The sequence below is a fragment of the Muntiacus reevesi genome, chromosome 7 (assembly GCF_963930625.1).
Source record: "Muntiacus reevesi chromosome 7, mMunRee1.1, whole genome shotgun sequence".
Classification (NCBI taxonomy): Eukaryota; Metazoa; Chordata; class Mammalia; order Artiodactyla; family Cervidae; genus Muntiacus; species Muntiacus reevesi.
In genome coordinates, this window is record NC_089255.1 from 69,551,646 (window position 1) to 69,567,973 (window position 16,328).

Genomic DNA, 16,328 nt, shown 5'->3' on the forward strand with positions numbered 1-16,328 from the left:
GTATGCAAAACTGATTATCAATGCGGGCATGGGAGGAAGGAGAGGAGACATGGCTACTTAGCTACCTACAAATTGGCTTTAAGTTCACCTCTAAATTCTTAAGAGACCAATTTAAAGAGCTCTTAGCTTGCAACTTGGAAGGTGTCCAAAACTTAGGGAAGCAATGAAACTTGGTGGAATATGTAGGCAGTCGTGATGAGCATGTTTTAACTTTCAAACTACCAAAACTGGGGACTTCAAGGCCACCTGTAAATACTCCCGGGCCAAAAATTACTACCACTAATAATAGTCCGCCATTATTTAAAAAATAGCTTTTTTTAAAAGATGGAAGACGGCAACTTTGACTGACTTTATTAATAAATACCTTGGTGGCATGTTTCACTTATGGGTATTTTGGTTCCTAGTATTTAAAATGCAGTCACAAATCCACTCTTGGGGGGGAAATGCAATAAAGGGGCGACAGCGAACACGTATATGCATGAAGTATCACTTAAACGCATTTATTACCGTCAGTGTATTGGGTGGCGACGGCCAAAGTGCAGCTGTGGTTAACGTAGGTCGCGGAACCCTGAGCGGTTGGAGTCTCACTACACCCAGACTCGTCAGTCAGATCACTGAGCGCTACACGCTCTCAAAATGGCGCCGGCTCTCAAAATCTCTCTATCAGCCTGAGCGCTCTACTCTCCGGAGGAACTTCGCGTCACCAGGGCAACGACGCTCTTGCGTAGAGGCGCGACGCGGGTGAAAGTTCAGTGCTAGAGCGCAGATCCGCCACCGCCGCTTCTGGTCCTTAGGCGAGGCCCGAGCCCACGCAAGTCCCACAGTCCCGGGTCACGCGAGCGTTGGCCCAGACCTGGAGCGATCCGAGCGCGCCTCTCCCCGCACTCGGCCTTGCCTGGTCAGGCTGAGGCGTAACCTCAGGGCGAGGGGCGGGACGAGCCTAGCGCGCGGCCCGCCCCCGAGGTCCGTTCCACGCCCTGGGGCGCCTGCTGGAGTTGACGTTAGCCTTGGAAACGAGGTGCGGGTCGCGACGCCACCGCGGTGAGCTGGTTGCCGTGGCCGCCACAATTCCTCTGCCTCGGCGTTCGGACCGCAGGCAGCCTTTCGGCGGAAGCGCGCACCCCGAGTATACCTGCAAAAATGCCGTCACCGGGATGCTTTCGCTTCGCCTCTTCCCTCAGGTGACTCCAGGTACGTTAGATCCCTGATAACCACCTGGGCACTTCTTGGCCGCCTTAATTCCCAAGCCTGTGCAGAGTGATGATTGCATTTTTTAAGACATGCGATGAGCTCTGTCTCTAGAGTTCATCAGTCTGGTGTGCTTTTAACTTTATTTCGTAAGGCTTCTTTAGACTGTTGAATTTTAGTTATTTTATTTCTAAGAGACACTTGCGAAAGGGAAAATGGCCCTTTCAGTCTTGGTTTAGGAATGGGCTTGTTATCCAAACAAAGATTATGAACTATGGCCCTTACTACTGTATCAGTTTTCTCCTTTTCTCCACTTTTGCCCTAAATCAGGCAAATCATGGACTCCTGAACAGGAACAACTCTTTCCCCACCGATCTGCATTCTCTCTCCACAATTCTGTGTTTATTAAGGACCAACATTTACTTCAGTGAAGTCTGCTTCACCAGAAGTTGCCTATCAGGCCTCTGAATTGCTTTTTTCTCTTATTCAGCTGTATAATCTTAGATGGATTTTGTCTCATTCCCGCCATTAGGGCAGAGCCCATCCTTTATATTGTTGGATGTCTACCATCACCCATGCCAAATCTCCACATCTTTATCATAGCATCCAAAGCCAGTTCAGATGTTGCCATTTTAGTCCTTTAATTGTTTGGACACCTGACCATCACTTTATTTAATTTCCGAATTAAAGAACTGCCTACTAGTTATTAGCTGCCACAGAAAGTACCAGGTGGGGGACCTTTTCTGTTTCTTTTTCTTTTGTAAGAACTTTATTGAGATTAAAATTCACATTCCATACAATTCAAATTTAAAACATTTTCATCATGCCCCCAAAAGCTCTGTATCCTTTAGCAGCCATTCTCCCTTCCCGCCAATGTTCACTGTCCCCACCAGCCCTAGGCAAACCCTAATCTATTTTCTCTCCTTATAGATTTGATCATCCTGGACGTTTCATATAAATGAAATTGTACAGTATGTGGCCTTTTGTGATTGTCTTCTTCCACTTAGCATTCTGTTTTCAGGGTTCATTCATGTTATATTAATAGCGTGCATCAGTTGTTTGTAGGCTATTAATATTCCAGTGTATGGATATATCTGGAGAAGGAAATGGCAACCCACTCCAGTGTTCTTGCCTGGAGATCCCATGGACAGAGGAGCCTGGCAGCCTGCAGTCCATGGGGTCTCAGGAAGTTGGACATGACTGAAGCGACTGGGCATGCACCTATGGATATATCTCGTTTTATTTAATCTGTTGATGGCCATTTATGTTGTTTCCATTTGGGGTAATTAATAATATTTCTTCTATGAATGTTCATGTACAAATACTTGTGTAGACTAATGTTTTCGTTTCTCATGGGTAAGTACCTAGGAATGAAACTGCTAGGTCATATGTTGTGTGTGTGTGTGTGTGTTAGTCACTCAGTTATGTCCGACTCATGGAGACCTCATGGACTGTGATCTGCCAGGCTTCTCTTTCCATGGAATTCTCCAGGCAAGAATACTGGAGTGGAATATGATAACTGTATGTTCAGCCTTTTAAGGAACTGCCAGACTGTTTCCAAAGCAGCTGCACCATTTTACATTATCACTTGAGGGTTCTGATTTCTCTATAACTTTGGCAGTACTTGTGTTTTAGATAGCCAATCAACTGGATTTGAAGATATCCCATTGTGGTTTTGGTTTGCACTTCCCCAATGAGTAATGTTGTTGAACATCATTTTGTATGCTTATGTTGGCCATTTGTATATTATCTTTGGAGAAATGTCTATTCAGATCTTTTGGCCAGTTTTAAATTATTTGTATTTTTATTAAGTTGTAAGACATTTTTCTATATTGTCATTACAAGTCCCATAACGAATAGATAATTTGCAGAAATTTTCTCCCATCCTGTGAATGGTTTTTGCATTTTTTCCATTACCTTTTGCTTTTTATTTTACTTTTTTTTTTTAATAGAGTTATAGTTGGTTTATACTGCTGTGTCAATTTCTGCTGTATAGCAACATGCATCTTCCATACATATGCCTCCTGTTTTTTTGATTTCCTTCCCATTTAGGTCACCACAGAACACAGAGCAGAGTTCCCTGTGTCATACAGAGGGTTCTCATTTGTTACCTGCTTTATATATAGTAGTGTATATATATGAATCACAGTCTCCCAATTCATCCTATCCCCACCCCTGCCTTCTTTTCACTTTCTTGATGGTGAGAACCATTACTTTTAGACACCTTCCCCTCTTGTATGTGTTTGTCTACCTGCCATTGCCGTGCTGGCTTAGGTAACAAAAGCTTCCTATTTTGACATTTGTTGATTTCTCTCAGGCCCACCCTTCTCTGAAAACCCCTTTTCCAGATTTATCCTTCTGTTTCTCAGTTCACACACAAAAAACCCAAAAACTTCCATTTCATATGTCAGTAGTTTGGTGTGATTGAAAAACTCGTGGATATAGGCCATTTTGTTTCTTTTCCTAACATGAAGTGTTTTGTTTTGTTTTTGAAGGATAATTGCTTTACAGAATTTTGTTGTTTTCTGTCAAACCTCAACATGAATCAGCTGTGGGTATACATATATCCCCTCCCTTTTCAACTTCCCTCCCATCTCCCTCCCCCTCACCAGGTTGATACAGAGCCCCTGAGCCCCTGTTTGAGTTTCCTGAGCCATATAGCAAATTCCTGTTGGCTGTCTATTTTACATATGGTAAAGTAAGTTTCCATGTTACTCTTTCCATACATCTCACCCTCTCCTCCCTTCTCCCCATGTCCATAAGTCTATTCTCTATGTCTGTTTCTCCATTGTTGCCCTGTAAATAAATTCTTCAGAACCATTTTTCTAGATTCTGTATATGTGTGTTAGAATACAATATTTATCTTTCTCTTTCTCACTCACTTCATTCTGTATAATAGGTTCTAGGTTCATCCACCTCATCAGAATTGTTCCTTTTTATGCGTTCCTTTTTATGACTGAGTAATATTCCATTGTGTGTATGTACCACAACTTCTTCATCCATTCATCTGTCAATAGGCATCTAGGTTGCTTCCATGTTCTAGCTGTTGTAAATAGTGCTGCAGTGAACAATGGGATACATGTGTCTTTTTCAATTTTGGTTTCCTCAGATTATATGCCTAGAAGTGGGATTGCTGGGTCATATGGTGATTTTATTTCTAGTTTTTAAGGAATCTCCATGCTGTCTTCCATAGTTGCTGTATCAGTTTACATTCCAACCAACAGTGCAAGAGCATTCCCTTTTCTCCACACCCTCTCTAGCATTTATTGTTTGTAGACTTTTTGATGATGGCCATTCTGACTGGTGTGAGATGATATCTCATTGTGGTTTTGATTTGCTTTTCTCTAATAATGAGCGATGCTGAGCATCTTTTCATGTGTCTGTTAGCCATCTGTATGTCTTCTTTGGAGAAATATCTGTTTAGGTCTTTTTCCCACTTATTGATTGACTTGTTTGCTTTTCTGGTGTTGACTTATGCTTGTGTATTTTGGAAATTAATCCTTTGTCAGTTGTTTCATTTGCTATTATTTTATCCCATTCCAAGGGTTGTCTTTTCACCTTGCTTATAGTTTCCTTTGCTGTGCAAAAGCCTTTTATGTTTAATCAGGTCCCACTTGTTTACTTTTGTTTTTTTTTCCATTACTTTAGGAGGTGGGTCAAAGAGAATCTTGCTTTGATTTATGTCATCAAGTGTTCTGCTTATGTTTTCCTCTTAAGAGTTTTATAGTTTCTGGCCTTGTATTTAGGTCATTAATCCATTTTGAGTTTATGTTTGTGTATGGTGTTAGGAAGTGTTCTAATTTCATCCTTTTACATGTAGCTGTCCAGTTTTTCCAGCACCATTTACTTAAGAGGCTGTCTTCACCCCATTGTATCTTCTTGCCTCCTTTGTCAAAAATAAGGTACCCATGAGTGCATGTGTTTATTTCTGGGCTTTCTATCTTGTTCCATTGGTCTATATTTTTGTTTTTGTGCCAGTACCATACTGTCTTGATGACTGTAGCTTTGTAGTATAATCTGAACTCAGGAAGGTGGATTCCTCCAGCTGCATTCTTCTTTCTCAAGACTTCTTTGGCTATTTGGGGTCTTTTGTGTTTCCATATGAATTGTGATATTTTTTGTTCTAGTTCTGTGAAAAATACCATTGGTAATTTGATAGGGATTGCATTGACTCTGTAGATCGAGTTTGGTAGTATAGTCGTTTTCATAAAATTGATTTTTTGTACCCAGGAACATGAAATACCTCTCCATCTGCTTATGTTGTCTTTGATTTATTTCATTAGTGTCTTATAATTTTCTGTGTACAGTTCTTCCTAACATTAAGTTTTTTGTTTTCCGAATTAGTAAAGGTGATTATGCTTGGAAAAGTGGAACCTTCTGTATATTTCCTTTCATATTTTAAAAATAGTTTATTTATTTTGGCTGTGAAGGGTCTTTCTTGCTGCCCAGGCTTTTCTCTAGTTGCAGAGAGTTCAGGCATCTCTCAAGTTGTGCACAGGCTTCTCATTGCAGTGACTTCTCTTGTTGTGGAGCACAAGCTCTAGGGTGCCCAGGTTTTAGTAGTTGCCACATATGGGCTTAGTAGTTGTGGCTTCTGGGCTCTGGAGCACAGACTGAATAGTTGAGGCATACAGGTTTAGTTGCTTCACGGCATATGGGATCTTTCCAGACCAGATTTGAACCTGTATCTCCTTCATTGGCAGGTGGATTCTTCACCACTGAGTCACTAGGGAAGCCCCTCCTTTCAAATTTCAAAAAAAATACTTTTTTGGAACATGGATGTGCACATTCTGTTCATTACTGACAGAGTTTGTGTTGGCATTTTTAAATATAGCAGGAATTTCTTCTTCTTGACAAATTTAACTTTGCTTAATAATTTTAACTTGTAAACTAACTTTCTGTTCCTTGCTTACTCTGTGTTCTTGATAATGAAAATTAAAATAATTCCAGAGTTGCTTTTAACAGTAACAATTATTTGGGAGGAAGATTATCTCTCTTCTACTTGGTTGTAAACTCCTTTGAGTCAGAGGCAGCCTTTCTACCATCACCTAACACATTGTAGATCATCAAAAGTTATTCCAGTGTTTACATTTGTGGAAAGTACTAATTTATTATTTAGCTGTTTCTCTGTGAAAGGAAGAATTTAGTCTGTTTTAACAACTATTAAAATGTAATGGTTAATCCTTGCAGCATCTTCTAACAGTGCTTCAAGAGCAAGTTAACATAGTGGGGGGAAAGGGTTGTAACATAAGTCACAGTTGATATCCTTCATATATAAAAAGTTTTTTAAAATAAGAAAAGTGAATACTTCAGTAGAAAAGAGGCCAAGGACATGAGGCAGTTACAAAAAATAAATGACATTTATCTACACACACAGCACTTATACATATATGTAATGGATATTATCAGAGAGATAGAGCATATTCATAAAATAATGATAGGATTCTATAAAAAGCAACATTTAGGGATGAAAAAATGCTTTTAGAAGTTAAAAATAGGAGAGCAAAGATTTACTGAAACTTGATGTTCATCAAAGTACAGCAAAACTTTAGTAGAGGTACAGTGCACAAGTGCTCCTTGGATATCACCTCATACCTGTTAGGATAGCTGTTAAAAAAAAAAAAGATAGCAAGTGTTGGGGAGGATGTGGAGAAATTGGAACCTTCCCACTGTTAGTGGGAATACAAAATGGCACATTGCACAAAAGTAGTACAGTGCTATTGAAAACATTATGAAGAGTCCTCAAAAAATTAAAAATGGACCTGCCATGTGATTGAGCAATGCCATTTCTGGGTGTATATCCAAATGAATTGAAAGCAGGGTCTTTCAGTGTATTTGCACTTTCATGTTTACTGAAGTATTATTCATAATAGTCAAAAAGTGGAGGCAAACCAAGTGTCCATCATCTGATGAATGGATAAAAAGCATGTGGTATGTACATAAAATGGAATATTTATAAGCCCTCAAAAAGAAATCCTGCCAGATGTGACAACATGGATGAGCCTTGAAGACACGATAAATTAAATAAGCAAATCACAGAAAGGCAAATACTACATGATTCCACTTACATAAGGTATCTAAAATAATCAAAGTCCTAGAAACAGGGAGTAGAATGATGTGCCAGGCACTTGGGGGAGGAATAAATGGAAAGTTAACTATTTAGCAAGTTTTAGTTACACAAGATGAATAAGTTCTAGAGACTTACTGTACAGCATTATGTTGCTAGTTAGCAATGCTGCATTGTACACTTAAAAATCTGAGAGGGTAGATCTTATGTTAGTATCTTTTTCATTGAAAAAATTCTAATCTAATAGAAAATAAATGTGTGGATTCAGTGAATGAAACCAACAATAAAAACAGTATGCTAGATTTTTTTTTTAAGTAACCTTTGCTAACCAAAATCAGGCAATTGCTAAAACTTCTATTTCTAGGAATTCTTTTTGCCAAATATAGAGAACTATAAATTCAAAATAATTCCCCCAAACTGCCACTTTTTGTTATCTCTTTCTTTGTTTAAGGGATTTTCAGGCTGATATCTTGCATGATTACAGAAGTTAAGATTTTGGAAATTAAGTACTTCCATCTGTATCATTGCCAAATTGATCTCTGTTTCCTATTGGATAACGGGTAAAAAATGCAACTCAGATTCCAAATAAAGCAACCTATTTATGGTTGTTTTGTCAGCCTGCTTTCAGAGTCGAATATGAAGAAAGCATACGGCTTAAATCATTGTTGTGGCAACCATCTTTATCCCTTCTCTTTAAACAGCTTTTACTTTTTTTTTCCCAAAGCCTTAAGCCATTATTCATTTTAACATGTTGTAAGTAGCAGTCATATAAATGCATCAGTCTGTCTTTAACAGTCTCTCAGAATGTGCCAAATTTTCATTCAGGGAGTTAGTTTTAATCTGATTTTATTTTTCATGCTAGTAATCCAGATTAGGATTTAGAAAATCTGTCTATATAAATGTAACTGTTGTTTCATACAAAGAAGATGTTTTTAAAGTATTCCAGGATCTGTATTAAAGTAAAAGCCAAACAGTACTAATTTATCATAATTTTTGCCTAAATGAATTTACAGCATTTGTCATGTAATCTTCTTTTATCCTTACGGTATGAGAAAAAAACAACCTGATGTACTTGCTGCCTATGAAATTTCTATTTATTTATTTTTTTTGTGTACCTTCATGACATTCTTCTTTAAATGGTATATCTTTTTTAACTCCCCCGGGCTAAATATTTAAGGTTCCAACTGAAGCCCAGGCCAGTATTTCTGAAAGAAATTTCCATAAATCACTGCACACATGATCCATTATTAGATTTCGAGGGGAAAATAGGTTCCAAGGTCAAATAAGTTTGGAAAACTTAAATGATATATTTTAAGCGTATTTGAAATGGTGTTTTGTTTTGTTTTGTTTTTACCCTGAAGATGTCTCAGAATCTTTGGTCTGCTGATATCCATTGTGACTCTTCAAGATGACAGTCTGGTATATAGTTTCTCAAACTTCTTTAACCATAGACATCTGTTTAAGAAACATTCTGTAGGGCAAATAGTCCTGTATCTTTCAGCCTTTCTTTTTATATATCCCTTTAAAATAAATCACCATCCCAGTGTCCTCCCCCATGCTTCTAAGGCTTCTTGAGGGAACTTGTACTCTTCATACTTTTTGGTCTGTCCTCACTTCAACATCACTCCTGCCTTATTTTGTCTCTTGTGCCTGCTGTTCTTCCTCCGTTTTTCTCTCTCAGTAAGAACTAACTCCTCTTTCCTGATAGTGAAGGAGATTAAAGTATATTATTAGACATGTAGCGAATTAAAATTGAACTTCTGATATGTTAAAATTCTCTGGCCAGTCCCTTCTCCATGGAAGAAACCCAGCCATATTTCTCCTTCAGGCTCATTCTGCTCCAATATTACTGGGATACTATACTGCTCTAGGCAAGATCTTCTCTGAGCTGGTATTACTGTCATTAGATGCCATTATTTAGTCCATAAGAGAAGTAAATGAAGATACTTTGCAAACATTTAAAAACCAGAAATAAAGAGTTTATGGGTTTACTATTTTGAATGGGGCAGGATATGCTGGAAGAAGTTTTCAGAAACAATAAACAACATCCAACTTCCCTTTCAAACAGCAATATTTAATTTTCTTCAACTTTAATCATCTTAGTTAAGCTATGCCATTAATGTAGTACATGCCTTTCTGTGCCAGGGTATTTTACTAAATATTATAGAGAATCAGAAGTATCTCAAGATTTGGCCCTTACCCACAAATAATTTATTAGTAGAGAAAAAAAATGTGAAAAGATAACATGTAAAGAGGTGAATAATAGAAGAAATGCCCCCAGTTGATACATGTTACAAGATGAGTATATTATAAATAAGCAATGTTTTGAGTATACAGAGAGGAGAGAGGCACAGTTTGGTCTAAGTGCTCTGCAGAATTTCCGAAAGGATTAGACGGAATCTTGAAAGTTGACTAAGATTACTATGAAAGGTAAGAGAAGATAACCTGTGCAAAGGAGAGGGTATGAGCATAGCCAGTTAGAGGCCACAGGATGTGTTTGCAGAGCATGGGTTGAGAGTCCTATAGGATATTTGCTAATTTGAAGAGGTGTCAAAATGTTATATGTGAAATACAAATGAAGCCTAGTGTTTGTATACTTACACATGTGGAATAACCCTGTATACCTGAAAGTATGCATACTTTTTTTTTCTAATACAAATGGGATCATCAGTGTGTTTATTCTACTTTGCAATATATTGTAGGCATCTTTCCAAGTTTCCAAATCAACAGTATATCTTCTTTAGACTATTCCACTTTTTGGAATATAATAACAGAATATTCAGTCAAATGGCAAGAACATTTAAACTAAATTTACAGAAGACTCAAAAGTACTAAAAGGTAATTGAATATGGGCAGTAACATGCAGCTAGATAATCTAGTTTATAAGGTATTTTCAATTTCTGGCTTCCTTCCCCAGCAAGTCATCTCACATTGTTCTTGACTTGCCTTAGTGGAGAAGGAGGGGTCAGCTTTTAAATGCCCAAGCCAGTCAGCCAAGCTCGTTTTCCTATCTGAGAACATCATCCTTAGGTAATTAAAATTAGAATCTTTACCCACCTACCCATGCTTCTACTGAGCAAGCATATCAGAACACAGTACACTGACATCAGTATATAGGAGATACGCTCATTCAGAGGGAAAGGAGGCAATCTTCATTTTCTGAGATTAAACTGTCGACCAATAAGGTTCCATCTGGCCCTCCTGTTCTGTTATTTCGTGAGTACCTACAGGGCTATGATATGATTAAAAGCTATGACTTTCAGTGCAGAACTAAGACCAGTAGCTGGAAGATATAAGACGATAAGTGTTTATAGGATAAAGAACTTACCAACTTCCCAAGATGTGCTGTAAGGTAGTAATTAATGGTGACCCAAAAGCTTTCTCCAGGGCTGATACTGATCGGGTAGGAGTAACTTTCAGAAAGAATCTCTTAAACTGATGGGAAGAAAAGTTACTTTAAGATGACTTTAAGTTTTTTGTGTGTGGTAAAATACATAGAACATAAAATTTACCATCTTTACCATTTCTAAGTGTACAGTTCAGTGGTACTCAGTATGTTCACATTGTTGTGCCATGAATTGGGTCATGAAGTAGTTAGCATGTGGTAACCTAGTTAATAATAAGCATGTAATCTGACTCTTAGAGTCTTTCGTTTCCAGTTGTTCTTCCTACTACATGTTGAGTTGCCAATGGCTTTTTATTGAAATGCTACTATTTTAGCAGAATTTGAGTTTTTAAATTAGCAGAAAACCTAAATTTACTGTAATTGTTAGGAGATGTGACTACTAACACTTAGTATCTGTCTTTTCCACCTCTATTTCCATTTCAGTTCAAGGGAATTACAGAGAATATCCTTATTTTATAGAGCAGAGGTTGGCAAATTGTGGCCCACAGGCTCATCTGGCCCACAGCCTGTTTGGGTAAAGACTGTAAAGTTACATTGAAACATGACTACTAATATCCACTTATGTATATATTATCTATGGTTGCATTTCTGCAACAACAGCCAGGTTGAGTCGCTGAAACAGAGACCATATGGTCCACAAAGCCTAAAATCTTTACTATTTGACCCTTTATAGAAAAACTTTGCTCACCCTTGTAATAGAAAAGTTTAAAAGAACAAACAACAGAAACTCAGGGAAATGATCAGTTAAACCACTAGCAGATTTGAGTTGAGAGTACTGGCTTTTTGAACTTTTCTTTGACCTTAGAATCTGAAAATGTGAGTTACTCAAGAAATTCTGAGTTTATCTAAGTTCTGTTTAAATTAATAATGAACTTTTTTTCTCATATTCACTTAAAAAGCACTTGGCAACTATTTGTTTTGTGCCAAGTGTGTGTCAGGCAATGGAAAGGAGCTAAAGTGAAGATACAGATCCTGCCCTAAGGAGCTAACTAATGGAAATGTGAATTTTTTCCCTCATGTTTTAAGTATGACGTTTTCAAATAGTGATTTTTTTCTTTTTCTTAGTGACTGCTGTGTTACAGAAAAGAAAGTGACTCTCAGAATAATCTGAGTGAGAAGGATGAGTCCAGACATGCCTCTGCTGAACGATTACAAACAGGACTTCTTCCTGAAGCGCTTTCCACAGACTGTTCTTGGAGGCCCTCGACTCAAATTGGGCTATTGTGCCCCTCCTTACATATATGTTAATCAGATTGTCCTTTTTTTGATGCCATGGGTTTTAGGTGGAATAGGAACACTTTTGTACCAATTAGGCATCCTGGAAGACTATCACGCAGCAGCACTTTCAGGGGGACTAATGCTTTTCACCGCATTTGTCATCCAGTTCACAAGTTCATACGCCAGAAACAAATCGGTAACGGTGGAGAGAATGCTGACCACAGACATCTTAGCAGAGGAAGATGAGCATGAGTTTACAGATTGTGCTGGTGCTGAGACCATCAAATTTCTAATTCCTGGCAAAAAACATACAGCCAACATAGTTTTTCATTCTGTTCTTGCTGGATTACTGTGTGGCCTTGGAACATGGTATTTGCTCCCGAATAGAATAACCCTGCTATATGGCAGTGTAGGAGGCACTGTTGTACTCTTTGTCTTTGGATGGATGACGCTGTGTATAGGAGAATATTCATTAATTGTAAACACACCTACAGAGTCTGCAACTTTCCAAACCCAGGATGCTTATGAAATCACTCCTCTTATGAGACCTGTTTATATTTTTTTCTTCATTTCTGTAGATCTTGCACACAGGTAATAAACTGTCAAATACTTTATAACGTTCTTTATTTTTAAGCAGTCTCCTTAGTATTAAAAAAAAAAAAAAGAATATGAATTAAGTCACCAAACCATTGAGTGATGTTGTTTTTTTTTTTTTGATAAATTGTTTTGATAATTAATCTCATAGGACTAATCTTTGTTAAACATTCATTCTAAAGCAGTAATTAAATCTTACTGAAGAGTAAGAAGAAAATCCTTTATAAGTAAAATTTCATTCCTGTGTTTTACTTTAAATAAGAAGCCATGAATCTGTAACATAGCCTGGCTAAAACCTGTGAAAAGAGACAGAACTTTCCTGTGAGGGGAAAACAGAAATTTAAAATTGATACTGATAAATATTATACATAGATTGAGTAGATTTAAGGTGGATAGAATAACTTACTTAATTTTGTTGTAGTAACTATAGAAAATAATTAATTGTTTAAAATCAATTTACTGTAGAAGAAAAAGAGAAAATAGCAATTTTAAACACAATTATTTGACCTCTTTTGCTTGCCTTTTCTAAATCTGACATTTCTTTCTATAGTTGGCAGTTTTCTCTTTCACCAGTAGAAATGTAAAGGCACCACTTAGGGCATCACTTAATGTTTGTGCCCCTCCGTTCATATGTTGGAGAAGGAAATGGCAACTGACTCCAGTGTTCTTGTCTGGAAAATGCCATGGACAGAGGAGCCTTGTGGGCTACAGTTCATGGGGTCGCAGAGTCAGACACAACTGAGTGACTGAGCACATTCCTATGTTAAGTCCCTAGCCCACATTGTGGTGGTATTTGGAGATGGAGTCTTTGGGAGCTGATTAGGACAATAAGGGTGGGGGCCTAGTGGGATGGGATTAGTACCCTTATAGGAAGAGACACCGGAGTCTGATTTCTCCCTTTAACATATGAAGGTAAAGGGAGAAGGCAGCTGCCTGCAAGCCAGAAAAGTTTTCACCATACCTTGATCATGGTGGCACTCTGATCTCAGACTTTCAGATCTGTGAGAAATAAATTTCAGTTGTTTAAACCACTCAGACTATAGTATTTCTTAGGAGCTGGCTAAGATTTTGATACCAAGAAGCTGGGGTGAAACGGAAAGTGTTAGTTGCTCAGTCATGTCCGACTCTTTGTGATCTCATGGACTGTAGCCTGACAGACTCCTCTGTCCGTGGAATTCTCCAGGCAAGAATACTGGAGTGAATTGTCATTTCCTTCTCCAGGGACCTTTCCGACCCAGGGATTGAACCTGGGTTCCCTGCAATGTGGGCAGATTCTTTACCATCTGAGCCACCAGGGATGCTTTTAGAAAATGGGGTACTCCCATAACAAATACCTAAAAGTATAGAAGCAGCTTTGGACCTGGATAATGGGTAGAGGCTGGAAGAGTTTTGAAGTGAGTGCTAGAAATATGGACATGAAAGGCAATTCTGGTGAGCTCTTAAGACAGAAGTGAGAACAGGTTATTGGAAACCAGAGGAAAGGGCAATCCTTGTTAGAAAGTCACGAAGAACTTATAAAGTGGTAAATAACTTAACTGAACCATTTTCTGAAGTTTTGTGGAAGGTAGAACTTGAACGTAATAAATTAGGACATATAGCCGAGGAGATTTCTAAGCAAAGTGTTGAATGAACAGCTTGATTTCTCTTGACTGCTTATAGTAAAATATAAAGGAGAGAAATGAATTGAAGTAGGAGTTGCTCAGCAAAATGGAACCAGAGGTTGAAGATTTACGAAACCATCAGTCTATCCATATTGCAAAAAAAGAGAAAGCATATTCTTAAGGGAACACCAAAGGTGTGGCCAGACTGTCACTCATTGAATTTAATGAGTTTCTGGGATTATATAAGTAGAAACACGTCTAGTTTGAAATAAAGATGTAATGAACAAAGGCTGTTCAGCTTCTTAAATTTGACAGGACAGGGATATTAGAGTTATTTGGCTGTGAACATGTGTTTATCTTTAAGAAGAGAGAATAGTGACCTCAAAAGTGATTCTGAGTTTATCAGGCTTCAGCAGGCTAGAAGGTCTCTGCTGAAAGTGTTGGGTCTGGTACTGCTCTGTAGAGCTATGGTGTGTAGGACCCACGCCTTGGACTCTTTGGGTAACATGCCACTCTGGGGACCTAGAGAGCAGAGTATGAAACCAAGGAGGATTATTTTGCAACCTTTAAATCTAATGAAATTTGCCTTGCCAGATGTTGGACTTCTTTGGGACCTAACACCCCTTCTTTCTTTCCTGTTTCTCCCTTTTGGAATGGGAATGTCCATCTTTTGCCTGTCCCACCACTAGGTTTTGGAAGCACATGACTTGTCTGGTTTCATAGGTTCACAGCTGGAGAGGATTTTGCCTCAGGATAAGTCATATCTCAAGTCTTACCTGGGTATGATGTAGATGATATTTATATATAACTTTGGACTTTAGAGTTGATGCTGGAATGAGTTAAGGATTTTGTGGCTGTCGGGAAGGAATGAATGTATTTTTCAGATGAGAAGAACATGAATTTGGGAGTCTATGGTGGAATGTTATGGACTGAATGTATATGTCTCTTCAAAACCCAAATGTTGAAGCCCTAATCACCCCCCCACACACACACACACAGTGTAGTGATTTTTTATGAGGGTCTTTGGGAGGTAATTAGGTCATTGGGGTAGCCCTAGTCCCTAATGGAATTGGTGCCCCTGTGGAGACCCTAGAGAGTTTCCTCTCTCTCCACCAGGTGAAGATGCAGTGGGAAATTGGCTTCCTGCAAGCTAGAAAGAGAGTTCTCATTAGAACCCAATCATAATGGCATTCTGATCTCAGACTGTGATAAATAAATTTCTATTGTTTGAGCTCCCTTGTCTTAGGATACTTTGTTATGTACCAGAACTGTGAGAAATAAGTTTCTATTGTTTGAGCCATCTAGTCTATCCTGCTTTGTTATGCTAGTCTAAAAGAAAACAAGGCATTTAAAAATGTGTAGCCACTTTGTGTACTGAAACTGACTGATTCTTAGATGTCTGATGTTCCTTAGCTCTCAATCTTTTCTAATTGTGCTACATTTATGGACCAGAGGACACTATAACACCTTTGTAGTTATTCAGCTAATCAGATATGTAAAGAGAGAATCTATGGAAATTCTGTTATAGTTGATTTCTTAGTACCACTAGAATTTCTAACTATAAAACATATTACGTTAAATGCTTGATTTTGAGAAGTTAACAAAATCGAGTTTAAATGTGTGTTTATACATTTGACACTTTTTGAAAGATTTAAGTTTATAAGATTATTGTTTTCAGAATGTAAATTATTGACTTACTATCTCACTGTAGGTGAGATAACTGCAGATAAATATGAAATGTGTATTCAAATTTGGAGAGTTGTCAGATATGTCAAGTTGTATTTTAATTTCCTTTCAGAGAATATTAAAGTTTAAGAGATAAGCCATACAGTGTAGTAAATTTCTCTTTCTTCATCCTTTATTCTACCTAGTATAGTTGTATATTAATAATTTTTAAATGATTTATTGTGTACATTTTTATTAAAGACAAGTGTTAAACCTATAATTCTTAATTCATAGACTCAGGAACTGTATGAATGAATGATGCATATTTATATCATTTTATTTACTATGAATTAAGAACATCTTTTTCTAGGTATGTGGATTGTGAGTGAGTGTACAGAACTTGAAATATTTTTATGGTTGTTAGAAAAACATGTTTTTTTCTTGCAGGCTTGGATTTCTTTCTTTTTTTTTTTTTTTTCTGCTCTAGAAAATTCCTGTACGTTATCAGGAACTTTAAGATTTAAACATTTTTCTGTATAAAAGAACCACAGTAATTATCTGTTTGATTATCCTGAATCATACACATAGG

The 16,328-nt window shown here is 37.7% G+C and overlaps 1 protein-coding gene across 3 annotated transcripts in view; it reads left to right on the top strand.

Moving 5' to 3' along the window:
* Positions 1 to 761: 761 nt before the first annotated feature.
* PCNX4 (pecanex 4) overlaps positions 762 to 16,328 on the top strand; it is a 37,042-nt gene continuing 21,475 nt past the window's right edge. For all 3 annotated transcript variants that reach the window (XM_065941853.1, XM_065941855.1, XM_065941854.1), the window contains exons 1-2: positions 762 to 1,191; positions 11,727 to 12,470. In XM_065941853.1, coding sequence (XP_065797925.1) covers positions 11,782 to 12,470 — 689 coding nt within the window. In that variant the 5' untranslated portion in view covers positions 762 to 1,191; positions 11,727 to 11,781. The remainder of the gene's footprint in view (positions 1,192 to 11,726; positions 12,471 to 16,328) is intronic.